A 16770-nucleotide genomic window follows, 5' to 3' on the forward strand; every position below is an offset into this window, starting at 1 on the left:
CCTACCTACCTACCTACCTACCTACCGACCGGTATCTATCTATCTATCTATCTATCTATCTATCTATCTATCTATCTATCTATCTATCTATCTATCTATCTATCTCAAATGGAAAGGATAGCAGAGCACCACATTAATTTATTAACATCTCTGTGTCAAGGTGATATTTAACTATTTGAGACAAAGTAAAAGGAGGGGGAGGGGAAAGGATATCCAGTTTAGGTTGCCATCCTTCTAAGGGAGCAATCCTAACAGCGCAATGGGATTTTCCTCTGAGCAAACGCATAGAATTGCATGCTGTGGATGTATGAATAAATCACGTGATAGGACTACTTTTTTTAAAAAAATCACTTCAAATGAGGGAAGGGAAAATAGGGAATGTTCTAGGTGTTATAAATTGATCGTGGGTGGACTCTCTGGACAGAATCATTGTTTTTTACATCTTTGTTTGGAAACACATGTTGGGGGGGGGAAAAACTTGCTCTCTTTAAGGGTAAATTTAATGTTACACAAAGGCAGAAGGCAAATGCCAGAAGTTCTTTTAAAAATTATTATTATTCCATCTCTTTGGAAGTGTCTTAAAGGGAAACTAGAGAAATGCTAAAGCTGCATTTTAAATTTGAGTTACAGAAAATCTATCAGAAAAACAGAGCAAGCTTGTTTTTAAGAAGCTAAGCTTTCCAGTGTTGTCATTTGGTGAAGTCATTTCTGGGATCTGCTGCAACAGATGAAAAACAAAAAGCAAAGTAGGCACAGTGGTAGGCCTACAATACTGCAGCTCTTCATTTGTATGCTGACAGATGGGAGAATGTATTGTTCATGCCTGAGAGGGACAAGGAAGGGCTGTCTGGGCTTGCACTTACAGTAGCTTTTTCTACATTTTGAGCCTTTTTTGTGTAATATAGTTCTATCTATTCCCCAAAATGATTTTGTAAAAGGCTGGCATAAGCAATGGGAAAGAATCTGTATTTTATCTCAGCTATTCAATTTGTATTCATGTTTGTCTTCATGTTTGTCATTGCTTTTACTTGCTGGATTTTGATATGATAAGGTATATAATTTTGAAAAGGGTCCCTGCATCCTTATCTTTGTCCAGTGACAACCTATCATCAAACACATGCATCCATGAACTCCCCGTTTCTTTTCAAGTCTATTGAATGGAAAGGGAAGTAATCATCACTCTTGTCAATGAGCAATTAATTACTATTGCTTGTTCTCCTGTAATGGCATAAAAAAAAACCATGCTGATGACATTAACGGCTGTTATTCAAGCCAGGCTAATTAGCAGTTCTGGTCTAAGGTAATGTTGAGTTGCAATGAAAATCATGTCAGAGTAATGCTGGAAATATTGTCAGTTATCAGCATAGTTCTCTGTATACTTGGATGCAAAGCAGTTCCTCACTTAAGCTGACAGTTACCATGGTGAGCCTTGATCAGTTAGTATGCAAACATGCATGAAATTGTGGTACAGGAGAATAAACACAGATCTTAGATGCTTAAAGCGGGAGGCGAATAGTTGTGAACTATGTGAAGAAAATTGCTCCGTTTCTTTTTTTCTTTCTAACTCATAATGTTTCCAAAGGGCAGCCAGTAGGTTTTTAACATACAATAGGAAACTTGGAAATAGACCATTTGAAAAAGTAATCTGCCATTCAAACAACCCCCTGCTCTTCCCTGACTGCTAAATGACTGATGAAATTAGGCTTCATGTTGGTTCTAGAGCAGATTTTGGTTGGATTTTCTTAGCCATTTGAAGAAAAAGAGCCATCTAATGAACTTTCCACAATTGGATTTGTTGCTCTGGGGGTATCACACAGAGACCTCTCTCAATTGACTGTAAAGTTTGTAACCAATTGTAGGGAAGGAAACGATTTTTTTTTTTAGTTCCTCCAAATCAAGCAAGCAAGCAAGCAGGTCAGAATTGTTGTAGCTTTGACCTGAAAGCCAACGTTCAGGCATATTGATTTCTAAAAAGAGAAACTGGAATCTGGAGAAAATGAGTGATAGGTTTCAAAGTTTGGTTTGATTTTCTTTGAAAAATACGAAGGACAGCAACATTCAATTTGTTCTGCTAGGGTTTATAGATGGGGCCTTGGCCTGCTGTCAGAAACTATGCAGCAATCATACAATGCACTATTGGGGTTTTATTGCTATTTTCCCCTTCTGCTTTTCAGGAAGTGGAGAGGAGGACAGGTATACTGAATTGTTTTCTGGCCTGTTGGCAACCCTACTACAATTACGTGGTAGGGGTGGTTGCAAATTAGCCAGTCGAATAGATTGCAGGTGGACCTTGGTGGATCAGAAATTATATAAATCTGCAGCAGGGAAATGACTTTGTAGAGTTGTGACTTCAGTGCTTAAGAAGCTGAGCAGAAATGTAGTGGTAGCAACAGAATCCAGGAAATATGCATAGATAAGGTGACACCTGGAAATAAGATTTCATTCTTGAGAAAATAGCTAAGGGTTTTATCCAACACTACAGTTGCACTTGCTCAACAGACCTCTGCTTGTACAACAGAACTTCCTGTTGTCCCTCTCCTGTGCATTCCCTTTCCTCTCAAAATCTGCTCCAGAGCGTAGGTGGACGCTCCAGAACCTGTTTTGGGGGCACACAGAGAGGAGAGAAAGAGATAGTCCTGTTGTGCAAAGAGAACTATGCATGTTCAGCACTGGACACAATTCTTAAGTTGGGCTTGCTTCCAGGTAAAAGTCTTAGGCTGCAATCCTGTACCCCACTGCTTCTTTTTCTGAGAATATATTTATTCATCGGTGCTGTTAAACATCGATTGCTGGACCACAACTCAGCGTTTTATTGTTTCCCTCCAATATCCATTCACCTCGAAACATGGCCATGAAAGACACAATAAATCCCTCTTTTTCCTCCATAGAATTGATGGATTTTCTTTTGCTTTCACTCACATTATGATGACAAAAAGCCTCAATAATTTTTATTGCTTTGTGTAGGAGTGTAGCACTGAAGGAAACCCTTATGTAAGTGTAACAGAAGAATTATTTAATGACCGTATTATTTATTTATTAATATCTTGTGGACCCAGTCTAAGCTTTCAGCTCTTAGACTCTGCGTTCAAATGTTATGATTCCTACAAGAGGGTTTGTGATATATATATATGATTAAACCACTGAGCCTAGGGCTTGCTGATCAGAAGGTCGGCGGTTCGAATCCCTGTGACGGGGTGAGCTCCCGTTGCTTGGTCTCAGCTCCTGCCAACCTAGCAGTTCGAAAGCATGTCAAAATGCAAGTAGATAAATAGGAACCGCTACAGTGGGAAGGTAAACGGCGTTTCCATGTGCTGCTCTGGTTTGCCAGAAGCGGCTTTGTCATGCTGGCCACATGACCTGGAAGCTATACGCCGGCTCCCTCGGCCAATAATGCGAGATGAGAGCGCAACCCCAGAGTCGGTCACGACTGGACCTAATGGTCAGGGGTCCCTTTACCTTTACCTTTAACCTGTCAGCATCCTCCGCTTAACAACTTCTGCTTTGAAAAATGACATTATTTTCAAAGAGCTATATATCTACATTTAGTTCTGTGAATAAAAACAAACTGATGGAGCTTTGTTCTATCCAGTATTTATGTACAAATTACTGAATATTATTATTATAAATTCTGTTTATATTTATACTTTTTGTTCTGCCACAGGACTCATTTAAATATACATGTTATATGCATTACAAAAACCACCCATGTCCATTTGGAGACAAACACTTTTAAGCCTAGGTATTGGTGCTTTTGGTCAAGTCCCACCCATATCTGTATAAAAACTGCATGATTGGAGTAAATTTTAAACTTGTCTAAATGCAAGATATTTCAATCCTCTTTAGTTCCAGTACAGACATCCAAATGAGGATGGTAATTATTTTCAAAAATCATTAAGAATCCATAGGGTCATCCCTTTCAGATATGGTGCCAAGACAGTGTTCAAGCTTGGCAGTCTCCAAACATTCCCTCAGAGCTTCTTTGTTCATACAATATCTAGCAGTCAGGTTTGCACCACCTACACTAATGCTGCCATGGAGTTTCCGGCAGGAAACATATATAGCAAGGATGAGGAACCTGTGGTCCTCCAGATATCTACTGCTGCAATCACCTGTGATCAACTCAAGCTTGAGGCAGGCGGGAGTTGGAGTCGACACCTGGAAGGTCACAGATGCCTTGTCCAAGATACATAGTGTGCGAGGCAGGTGTGCATCTCTAAATATTAAAGAACACATACAGTCATACCTCGGTTTAAGTGCGCTTCGGTTTGAGTACTTTCAGTTTAAGTACTTCGCGGACCCACCTGGAACGGATTAATACACTTTCCATTACTTTCAATGGGAAAATTCACTTCAGGTTAAGTACAGACTTCCGGAACCAATTGTGTACCGTACTTAAACCGAGGTACCACTGCATTAGGAAGCCGTGATTTGATGCTGCTCCCTTACACACGTCCACCATGCTCATTCAATTCATCCAACCTATTCAAGCTCTGAACAGGGTTCAAGATGATCACCATTAGATCTATGTGAGTTGGCATGCAGCATTAGCCTGAGGTTCTGTCATGCCAGTTACTTCATGACTTTCATCAAACCTAACAAATTGAAATGACAACAACTGAGAAAACCTGAAATATTTGTTTATTGATTGACCACTGGGCTTTCCACAACTACTCTTTGGGTGTCTCCAAGTGATAGATTTGTCCCTTACAAAACTTGCCCTCACTAATGGGCAATATATTAATATGATTAGATTTGCCTGTGATGGTCTGATTTGTGAATGACATTTCCAAAGCCAAGGAATCCTATGATAATGAACCGTGCATGATGCTCATGTGGTGTGAATGGGCTTGAAGAAACTAAACATCATTAAGGGAATATTCAGCATCTGGAATAGTTCAGGGTGAATTCATACTTGCACTTTCCAACCTTACTCTGGACTTTGCACACAGCCAAATCAGTAGGGAGCTGGCTAGCAATATAGACAGTAATAAGGTGAAACACAACATTTGTTGGAGTTACTGCTGGAATAAAGTGATGCTATTTGATTGCATAGATGCAAACACACACACCCTGATGGTTTCCCACCTTTCTTTCCAAACAAGTTTCAGTATATATCTCCACAATAGAGGGTGGTTTCTTTTGAATGTGAGAAGAGCTATGTGGTGTGCATTTGTTAATATTTATTATTTATCAGGCATTTAGACAGTAGATTGGAACAGCTACTAATCTCTGTAATTATGCATTTAAACAGCAGGCGATAACAGCTCCAGAACAACCATTTAAACCTGTCCAATCAATAGTGTGCAACTTTCTGAATGTTTGCTGATTTAAAGCCCATAAACTCATAAATGTATTACTGCTGGGACAGCATTCTGTGCATTTTAAATTCAGGCGTGCAGCTGCAGATACGATCTTCAGACAAAATCTGTGCTGTTCAAATGTGTGCTGAGCTGTCAGCAGTTAGAATGAGCTGCTCTGAATGCTTCAGGGAGTTCAGTGTGCCAGGAAAGTTTTTGCAGGATCACTAGGCTAATGGACATAGCCCATTTGTGTCTTCTGGGCATGCACTTACAATCCAGCAGCCTTTAGATATCAGTCTGTCTCTTAGTTATGTGATTAGTGCATTTCAGCACCTCCAGGGCTCTGGACAGAGCAAGCATGGCTTGGAGTCAATAAGTGACTGCTGAAAACGAGCAGAATGCTTGTGAATTCTAGTAAGCCGTTTCTATAAATCTTCCCCAAACCTAAGCCCTTATATCGATTTCTGCTGGAATTTGAATGAGGGCAAGAAATTCTGAGTAAACTTCCTTCCTTCCTCCTTGTGGGGCCCAGATTGATTCATGGAATTTCCCTCTCAGTTTTTGGCCATCTAATGGTTAGGCTAAGGATGCTAATATCATTAAGATTATAGACTCATGTAGCTGGAAGAGAATGAATTACCCCAGGACAGTACATGCACTAGCTCCCTATAACTCAGCCTTGTTGATCACATGTCACATATAGGGGAAAAGGTGAACATAAACGTGGCTGGAAATAATGCTAGCTTTTCACATCTTTTGTGCACAGGCCATGGAATATGGTAGATTTCAATCAACTTGACCTTTCTGAAGATTTCAAAAGAAGTACGCATTTCTGGGGCATAGCCAGCATTTCACTTCAGTTTATTAATTGTGATAACTCACTGCTGAATTTACAGTTCTTGACTCATTGTTCATTCTATTAAGCAAATGCAACCATTCCTAGTTGCCTTAAAAACAAAGGAAAAAAGTACACAGCAAATTTTCTTACAACTTCAGGATGCAAAGAAACATTATGTGAAGCTAAGGGAGGAATTTTAGACCAAAGAAAATAGCTCAAGTTGGAATCTAAGCTGAATTTTAAAGATACTTTTGAGGGTTACTTTTCCAGAATTTCCAATCCAAAACTATTGAGAGCTTTTAAAGAATTTTGTTACTGGTTTTAACCAGGTGCGGATTGCTGCCATAGAATGCTGCATGATCTCATTCTACATATGTTGTTAGTACTTCAGTTTTAGATGTGTCATGGAAGTAGAAAAGTGTTGCACTGTTGCTTCTTAGAAGAAGCCTAGACAAGGGACATTATTTTTGAAACCATGCATTCAGAACATTGCATGGTTTTGAATTGCCAATATTAGGTAGAGTAAAAAGATAATACTGCATTTGCAGCTTACAGTGCATTTTTGCTGAAACTACTTCTAGATATGCCCCTACAAGCTGGAGGATATGTACTTGGCGGGCATTAGTTTGACAAGAAAATATTTCAGGAAACTCCAGCAGTAGGTAGCTTCTGTTTCTCCTTGGATATTTGAAAGGGTGGCTCAAGTGAGTTGGGAGTGGATCAGTACCCTGTACAATTGCTAGTAGATACCGGTAGTATATTCTTTACTAAGTAGGGTGTGCAGAATTGCAACCATAAATGGATTTTCTGTGCCTTTGGTGCAGAAGGGAAATATTAACTTTATACAGTCCTTATTCTGTCACCTTAAATTTATATCAAATGACTAATAAACACCAAATAAAACATGTCAATTTACTCAAGTCTTGATAGTTTGGGGCCAAAAGAAAAAAAAAATCACTGCTTTAAATCCCCCTTTATATAAGAAGACAGTTTCAGCCTACATTGCCTTAGATTCAGCACTTTGTCTGGCATTTGCTCTGAATACACCCCCGCCCCACTGCCGCCAACCATGTGACCTTGCACCTGTTATTGACTCACTCAAGTGTTTGATTGCTGGCTCCTTTTGTCTGTGTATCTGTACGGAGGTGTGAAAATGACTTTTTTTTTGGTGACATGATCTCTAGGCTGTCTCAGCACCTGCATCCTCTGTCAATGGCAGATCGGCATAAGCAGAATCAATTTGCATCAAGTAAGAGCCGTTTTGATTGTGCCTCTGCTTGTCATATGGCCTCACTGACGGAGGCTGCCTGCAGCTGGTGAAAATATGCCTCTTTTCTCCAAGGGCGGCTCTTGACTGTTCAGTGAAAAGATGGCAATTCTCATTCTGGGATTAAAGCCTCATCCTCTGGGAATGCTGGTGCCGCAGATGCCATTTATTTAAGAGGAGCTTGAGCTCGCAGATCCCTTTAAGGAGCACTCTGGTGTAAATCTTTTTTGTTGCACACTTGGGCATTGATCTAGCTCTGGTAATGTTATTTATTTTAAGGCATTCTGTGCCATCTTCCTGTCAGACATGACATTCAAGGCAGCTTATAGTTTCATAAAAGCAGAATGAATTTTTCAAAAAGCAACCACCCTGAAAACCACTGTAAGAGAACAGAGGGTGATGCCTAGCATGGGCATGCACACAGGGGGGGGGGTGCAGTAGCAACTGGAAGGCACCATATATCTATGTATATACTGTGCCTCAGTCCTGAGTGTTTAGGAAAATACATTTCAGCTCCAATGACATTCGGATGTCCATCTGTGCCCCACTGAAATGATGTGCATCCCCTTATCCAGAGCCACCCCTTTGACTGCCCAGTGATCATGTAACAATTTTTATGTAGGGTGGCTTAGAGATTAGGACTAGGTGTTGCATTTTATGTTTGCCTTTCCCATTAATGATACTGCTTTAAACCGCTGCTCCTAGTTTCTTCTCTGATGCTTCCAATTTATATTGTGGCCTGAAGTATTTGCTCTGTTCTCCTACTCCTCAGCACCTGCAGTTTTGCTGTAATTCATTATCTGGGTCGTATCCAACTAAGTCACACTCACATAGACCCACTGAAATGAATGCACTTACATTAATCAAGTTCACTGACTTCAATGGGTCTTCCCTTATCTCACCAAATTCACAGCGTTTCCATGACTTCTGCCACCTCTTACCGTTTATTGCACCGTCCGACCTCTTTGGGGTATTAACTTCTCTTACGTCTTCAGAACCGAGAGAAAAACTATTCGAAAACAATATTGGTCTAAGGAACTTCATAAAGAAAGCACAAATGGTCTTCCAGCTTGAAATGGATAGAATGCCCCTAGCTCTTGTCTTCTAGCAGGTCAGTAGAAGAGCTTTGCCCTTGCAGATCCTGGAGAGCTTTAGCTGTCATCTCCAATGCCTCATTTATCTGAGCACTTCTTCCAACTGACACCCTGCTTTCTGTGATGGTCTGGTTGGCTCTCTCTCCTAATACACAAGTTGCTTTTCTGTTAACTCTGCTCTTTGTCCTGGACTCTGCTGGCTCCCCCCCCCACCCCCAATAATAGACTCCCCAGTCTTCCCTGCCCCTGAGCCTACTCGCTTGATGGAATGGATGGGCTGGATGCAAAGGAGTGGTGGGAGGCACCAGCTGGGGAACCCCCAGGGGAAGAAGGTTCAGAGCCAGGGGATTGGTGGTGGGACAGAGAAGAGGGGGCTGACTGGGAGGAAGAAGTGTCAGAAACTGAAGAGGTAACAGGGTTTAGTGAGCAGGAAAAGGTGGAGGCAGAGTGCAGTCCAGAATCAGAGGCAGAAGCTGGAGCTGAGTATGGGGCAGGGCTGAAGAAGCTAGAGAACAAAATCTGCAGAGAGCAAAATCTGCAGAGACTTGTGCTTCCTATTTATCTCTCTCTAAGCAAGTAAGGTTCCTTTCTTGATGCTCTTCCTTCCTTCCAAGTGTCATCCTGTCCTTTATTCCCATTCATAATTGCCTCCTTGGCAAGAATTGCAGAGAACAATGATTTTGGTAGATTCCTTCTGTAGGGGTTCTCTTAGCTTACTCAGAAGGGCTTTCCCAAGGTAGTCAGCTCTTATGTGGTTTCTTGCCACTTCCTTCATGTTGCTCTTGCCTCTATGCAGAACCTTTTTTTGTCATCTGTTGTATTTACTTTAAAATGATTCCAAGAAAGCTGAGCCCTTCAATTATCAGGGCTTGGGGGGCATTCCTTTGGTTGGGTCCTCAGGCTATCAGCCTTTGCCAACCTGTAGTGATGGGATTTCCCAACCAAAACATGCAGAGGGCATCAGGTTGGGGAACCTTGAGCTGAGGAGCTTTTTCTTATAAAAGGAGACACATGAAAAGGCACACCCACAGGAGGTGTGGGTAAATCTAGTTAGTTTATTCAGAGGACTTCATTTTGAACAAAGGTGAGGTTAAAAAAATTAGGAGTTTTTTTCTTGCAGATCTATCAATATCACGAAACACACCATTCAGCTTTCCAACTTATGAAACCTCATTCATCAGTAATGAAATGTGTGATCCATAGCTAATGAAATGTGTAGCAACAGCTGTACACCTGAGGGGTTTGTAGAACAGTAACAGATCTGACAGCTCCAGCTAAACTTTTGATTCTGGATTTTTCCATTTCTTTCATTGAAAGAATGAAAGGCACCAGCTGCATGTTATGTCATTCTAGGGTCATATCAACCACAGACCAACTTTATATTGTAAAATAACAGGGGTAGAAGTGTGCTCTCATGCAGTGATGAGCTATACGGCATTTTAGCTTGGGGATTTAGGGTTAGGGTTAGGGTTCACGAAGCTGAATGAGAGTTTCTGATTTGGCACTGCAATGCACACAGGAACATAACTCCAGAGAAATGATCTGTTGGTCAGTTTCATGAGTCATCATCATGGATTCCTCAAGCCTTCTCTGAGTTGAAAACAAATTAAGAACACTGGCTGGAGTCTACACCACCACCATCATCAGTGTGGTTGAAGATTTTGTATCCACAGCTTGTAGTACTGATAGAAAACAGAAAATCCAATAAACTAGCCATTAAGCTGCCATAGGAACAAAAGACACAGGTACTCCAGGTTTTATCCAAAGTACCACATTGCTTTCAGGAGAAAAGAGAAGAAAAACCACATGTGAAGATTAGCACTTGTAGACTGATGATCCTTACTGCATCAAAGGGCTGATTCTGCTGTTTTATACTCTCACCAGGTAGCTTTTCCTGTTTTGCTGACCATGCAATCTGCAACTCAGGTGTTCTGTAGGGGGGGAGAGAGGTGGATGATTCAAGAAGATAATAAAAGTCACATTTTAAACTTCTGCTGAAAATAAGAAAGCAAGGCATTCCCAGGAATCATGGAAAATTTCACATTTAAGTGTGTCTGCCTCACATTTAGAAAGTGGGTGAAGAGTTTATATAGGAGGGCTCTCATGTGAGGAAGGGCAATATATAATGAAATCATGAAATCACCATCAGAAGATGTTTAGCTGAAAAGGGAAACAGGGAATCTTTTAGCAGGAAGTTTAGGAAAAAGTCAGTGAGATGATTTCTGAGAGAGGCCCTCAGAGTTGGGAAAACATATATGCTTGAATTGTTCATCAGGATAATCATGGTGCAGGCTTGACTGGAAAGCAGGAAGGTGACAAAGGGTATATGTCTACTGCATAAGAGACTTGGCTGTTAAGTTTGAATGAATATGATCCAGCCTCTTCATAAATCTTGATAGTCGGTCAACAACAAAAAAGTTAACCTGATTGTAGTACAAATATATTGTAGCATTAAAAATTCCAAGTGCTATATGTGTTGTTCCCTAATCAGCTCTTGCTACTATATAGTTGTACATGGATATTCAGCAATTACATTAAATTGACATTTAAAAATCCATTGTTCCTTTGCACAATGACTTGTATAATTTCCCCAAGAGCTAGTGAAGTACAACTAGAATATTGCATGCAGATATGGTAAATAAGGTTCCAATCTTTTACACACACAGTACAATGTTTGTTCTGCAGCTGCAAGGAATAGATCTTTTATATTTGTATTTAATAAATATTTATGTATACTGCATTTGATATCTATGTATACATGTTTTTAGTGTATTTGTGTATGATAGATCTTTATATTTCTTTAAAAGTCTGTTAATTTATCTATATTTTGATAATTTTATGTCTACTTGTTTTTACAGTCTGTTGATTTTTTCAGTGTTTTACTTAAGGTACAGGTAGGTAGCCGTGTTGGTCTGAGTCGAAACAAAATAAAAAAATTCCTTCAGTAGCACCTTAAAGACCAACTAAGTTTTTATTTTGGTATGAGCTTTCGTGTGCATGCACACTTCATCAGATACTCTGATGAAGTGTGCATGCACACGAAAGCTCATACCAAAATAAAAACTTACTTAAGGTACATAATGTATTCTTTTTTTAATTAAATGGTCAATAAATCTTGCTTTTTTAAAAAAATCCCCACTTTGCCAGGAACAAATCTCTTAGTCTGGTCTACCTCACTGTGTTGTTGCGAAAATAAATCAGACACTTCTTTTTTTACACACAATGACTGGGTTATTATAGTGGTAGCCTAAACATCTTTACTTGGATGTAAGACCCACTGAGTTTAATGTAGTTTCCTCCTAGCTGATTAGTTTAGGATTGCAGTCTTGCTAGGAGAATTTGACATAAATAAATAAAGTTTAAGAGCATATCCCAGGAGCTGGGCATAGCAGCAAAGCATGGAAATGCATATTGGGTATACTGTATAGGCTTATGTGGGGGTGATGTTCCCAGGTACCATGCAGAATTCAGTGCGGAACACCATCTGAAAAGCCTGTAAACACCCTCTAAACTTCTGAAAACCTTTGAAAAACACTTTAAAAACCAGCAGCACTTACCAGACTGGCATGAATGGTGGCAATGATGTCTCTCAGCCTTCCTCATCACTGGAGGATGATGTGAAAATAGCAACAAAGGGGGTAGACCCAGTACCCCAAAGTGGGATTGCAGTTGCAAAGGTTCCTGGGATTGCTAGCCGTTTTCTTGCTCTTTTCAGGCTGTTTTTGCCCTTTCCATGCCTTTTTGCAGTTTAAACCAATTCATTTATATATTTCCTGGCTTTGCATGTATTTGCTGTTGCACGTAAGTGAAACATGTGTTGGGGTGTGTGTGCCTGTACTGAAGCGTAAATCTTTAAATAACTGAAGTTATTACTTGGAACCTGCCAGAAAGGATATTCTTGATCATCAAAGCTCTGCTGAAACTCATGAAATCACAGCATTTCTCTTGCTGCTTAAAATTAATCCAATAACTGCAATATGTTGAGAGAGGGGTGTGCTTGAAGTGATAACTTGGAAAGATGTTGTAGACAGAGGCTATGATTCTACAGAGAGGATGGATGTGCAGAGGGAGGTGTGTATACATGGCATGAGTGAAAAAAAGTGAGAGGGATAGATGGAACGTAGATAGGAAGGTTCATCTAGGTTACGTTTTCAAGATTTCCTTTTTTCTTTTGCAACAATGAGGCCTTGGAACTTGCATTTTAATATGAAAACCCAACATTCCAGGGTTTTTACAAAATGATTAGAATCCTGCCCCTCTGTACACAGATTCTGTGAGCCGCCAAGTAATGCAGCAGAGTCAAGTATTGCTTGTAAAATTGGTTTGCACGGTTACATTTTCCATTCTTTCATGTTTCTTTAATAGCCGCCTGTAGAGAAACAGCCAAAGCCAATTTAGAAAGCAGTTCAGTAGAGAAGCTTTCTCCCTACATTTCTTATAGAAAAATCTCTCTGAGTGTGCAGCATAGACAGAGGTTCATAAATATTCTACAGTCACATTTAAAGAATACATAATGTAATTTCAGCTTTATGATATATTGTGAGTACTGAGTAAGTATTTACCTGTAACTCCCTCATCTCTTTTAATAATCTAAAACATAGGAAAGCAAATATATAATTGTTAGACCGAGGAACGGGACAAACTACTGTGTTAATTTATTGAAACATTTATAGGTTCCCCCTCCCCAATCAAAGACTCGTATATAAAACAAGAATAGTGTTCATTCATAAAAGATAAACGAAAGTGAATTTGGGTACATGGATGGGGAAAACAACTTGTGATGGCAAATCTTGTATCTCTTTATCTGAAAGAGAGAGAGAGCTACTGACAGGAAATTGGGCATCTTGGTTCTTGCTATCCTGAAATGAAAAATTGAAATTTCATTCTTTAAATATTACCTTACTTTTGTTCTTTGCCATTTATGTATGAAATAACGTGGCTACATTTTAGGATAGAGAATTCAAATGCCATGCATGAAATGACGTAGGTGTGATAATTGCCAATAGAATATTGGATTTGGAGTGAGAAGGTCTGGATTCAGATTCGCATTCAAGCATGATTGCACTAGCCAAAATCTCAGCCAAACCTACTGTACAAGGTTGTGTGAGGGTACACTTTGCGATGAGAAGGAAGCAAATTGCAACTGTGATGAATAAAACAAGTCCACTAACCATCTTTTATATATATTATATCCTAGGACAGTTTTCCAGCTCGCTTTGGAGGAATTCATTTTGTAAATCAACCATGGTACATCCATGCCCTCTATACAGTTATACGGCCATTTTTGAAGGAAAAGACAAGGAAAAGGGTATTTTTCTCTTGTTTGTTTGCATGGCTTTGCAAAATTGTTCTTTGTTTCTTGATTGATCACTTTGATTGGCAAGCAACACAAGCAGCAGAGGCAGTGCCCCTAGTATTGAAATAAATTCCTTATGAAACACATTCACTCATTCTAAAACTATGTTTGTCTCATCATGCAATGTGCCAATGGGGAATGGCTTCTGTTGTTCTATTAAGAGTTTTAACTTCCAATATATTAGGAAGCTTTGCAAAGTCATAATACAGTAATCATATTTTTAAAAGAGTAAGAACAATTGTAAATATATTTCATGTAAGAGATAAAACATTGATACTAATAGACTGCAGCATCCAGATGATAACAGAGACTAAACAAATTCACCTTTAAACACTGTTCCTTGATCAATCAAAGCTTGCCCCGATTTTACAGTGTGAGAGCCAGTGTGGTGTAGTGGTTAAGAGCGGTAGACTTGTAATATGGGGAACCAGTTCGTGTCTCTGCTCCTCCACATGCAGCTGCTGGGTGACCTTGGGCTAGTCACACTTCTTTGAAGTCTCTCAGCCCCACTCACCTCACAGGGTGTCTGTTGTGGGGGAGGAGGGGAAAGGAGATTGTTAGCGCTTTGAGACTCCTTCGGGTAGTGATAAAGCGGGATATCAAATCCAAACTCTTCTTCTCTTCTTCTTACAGTGCTTTAAAATGTTCTGAACCTAATTCAGTGAGCATAGTTTTAAAATGCTGCGTGTCAGTTAATAAAGAAGCTGTCATGAAATGGGACATCATCAAATTGCCTGTGTTTTAACTTATGGGAATGTACATTTTCACAAATCTTGGTTATGTTGGGTGCAGGTTCCTAACCTATTACTTTTATTGAGATGCCTAACGCTATAAGCAGCCGACATGTGAAGCGTTGGAGTAAAATACTCCCATGAAGCACCCCATCAATAACTGGACTATAATATTTTGTACCAGCTGATACTTCTGAATATCATCTCTGCAGATGATAGTCAGAAGTATCAGCTGGTACAGAATACTATGTTGACTAGTCAAAGTTATAATGCCATGAGTGGCTCATGCTAACTTAACAAAAATACGATGCCTGTGTTTTAACATATGGCGATGTACATTTTCACAAGAGTCATAACTGGAAACCTTACCTGCTGGCTTAAAAGAGAAATGGTGGTTGGACTCTGGGGCATTGATTATAATGACTGCAGCACTCTGTGTTTTCATTGCCAATTTTCATCAGTCCAGTGTACCAATTTGTTTGATGTGGACACTAATCAAACTCCAGGAAAGTACACCAGCAGGAAAACCCAACTCATAGGTGTTAGGGCTTTCCCCCCATCCCTTTCCCAAGAACAGCCCTTGCACCACATTCATGCGCTGCCTTTGAAATCCATAGGAAATTCAAAAGCAGCTTGAAATGACATGCTAAGTAGCACTATTCTTTGAAGGGAAAGAAAAGAAAGTTCCACTGTACATGCTGGAGCCCTTGAGGGTACATGAAAAGGCTAGCTAGATGGCAGCTACTAACGGTATCTAGAAGCAAAATGAGATGTAGCTGAATTAACCATTTCCTGCTGTAGTCGGAGCAAGTGGAATTTGACAAAGGAAGAAGAAATAAATTCCATGAGACACATCACAGATACCACCCAGTAGGATATTTAAAAAGACCCTGGCGGGGTGCTGTGGTTTATCTTAGATTTCTGAGGAGCAGAGCTGCTGTTGTTATCCAAGTCATTCTGGGTTTTTCTCTCCAAAAACACTGTAGTGTTTCTCGGCCACATGTCAGATTTCTTGATTTTTTTTTAGTCTGGAAAATATGCTTGGGGATATTTGGGGTCACTTACGAACCTATGATTGCCTATTCTTTTAATATAAACATACACACACACTGAAAAGCCATCTTGCTGGATATATTTGCATTCTCCCTTCAGCTTCTGCCACAAAGTGTCAGCTGCATGAAACTTATTCCGGCATGAGATGCACTGGAAGTGGTCCGAATTTTAAAATTCTGCCCAGCGGGTTTGTATCCAGTGCTGTGTGAATGGAAGTCCACATGTACCAAGAAGTATCTTTGCAACCATTTGCTTGCACTACCGGTAGCTACTTCAACCTAATTTTGGCAATCCTCCTTCCCTTTTGTACCCTCCTGCCCCACACCTCAGGCCATACTTGATAATGCCTGCCCTTGGAGAGGCTTTTCAGTGGGCACAAGAGGCTACATTGGGGAAGAGGTATGTGGACTTCTGATCGCACTGGGTACAATCCAGTACACATGATTTCTAATAAATTAGAACCCTTTAAGTGGTCCTAAAATGCAACATGCCTTAGAGTTTAGCAGAGCTTATATACATATACATTACACACATACATGTATTAGCTAGGATCCATAGAATGAGATGCGTGCACTAGTGGGATATTTTTTTACTTTTCCTCGTTGAACATCAGACATCCCCAACATAGCTGCTTTTTGAAAATCCTGCATGGATTTGCCATGTGAGAAAGGACTTCTATCCACTGAAGGTGCTGGCTTGTAATGTCTTTGATTCCTCCCTTTAACAGATATTTCTCCATGGAAATAACCTCAACAGCCTGCACCAGCTAATCCACCCTGAGATTCTGCCTTCTGAATTTGGTGGAATGCTGCCGCCTTACGATATGGGCACATGGGCAAGAACGCTGCTTGATCATGAATACGACGACGACAGCGAATACAGTGTGGACTCGTACAACACTTCTGCAAAAGAAGTCGAAAAGGACCTGTCTCCCAAATCCATGAAGCGGTAAGTTAGTCAGGCCTGTTGAAACAGAAAAGAAGGGTGTAGACAAAATGGTACCCTCCAGATTTTTGGATGGACTACAATTCCTGACCATTGATGATGCTTGGATGGGGTTGATGGGAGTCGGAGTCCCAAACTTCTAAAGGGCATGTCAGTAGCTTATCTCTCATGTAGATGATTTTCTAG

At 40.2% G+C, this 16770-nt stretch overlaps 1 protein-coding gene across 1 annotated transcript in view; it reads left to right on the top strand.

Moving 5' to 3' along the window:
- CLVS2 (clavesin 2) overlaps window positions 1-16770 on the top strand; it is a 35312-nt gene that overhangs the window by 13756 nt on the left and 4786 nt on the right. Inside the window, exons 3-4 of the mRNA XM_035110688.2 lie at window positions 13697-13807; window positions 16367-16587. Coding sequence (XP_034966579.1) covers window positions 13697-13807; window positions 16367-16587 — 332 coding nt within the window. The remainder of the gene's footprint in view (window positions 1-13696; window positions 13808-16366; window positions 16588-16770) is intronic.

This window comes from Zootoca vivipara, chromosome 3, assembly GCF_963506605.1.
Source record: "Zootoca vivipara chromosome 3, rZooViv1.1, whole genome shotgun sequence".
In the NCBI taxonomy this organism is placed as follows: Eukaryota; Metazoa; Chordata; class Lepidosauria; order Squamata; family Lacertidae; genus Zootoca; species Zootoca vivipara.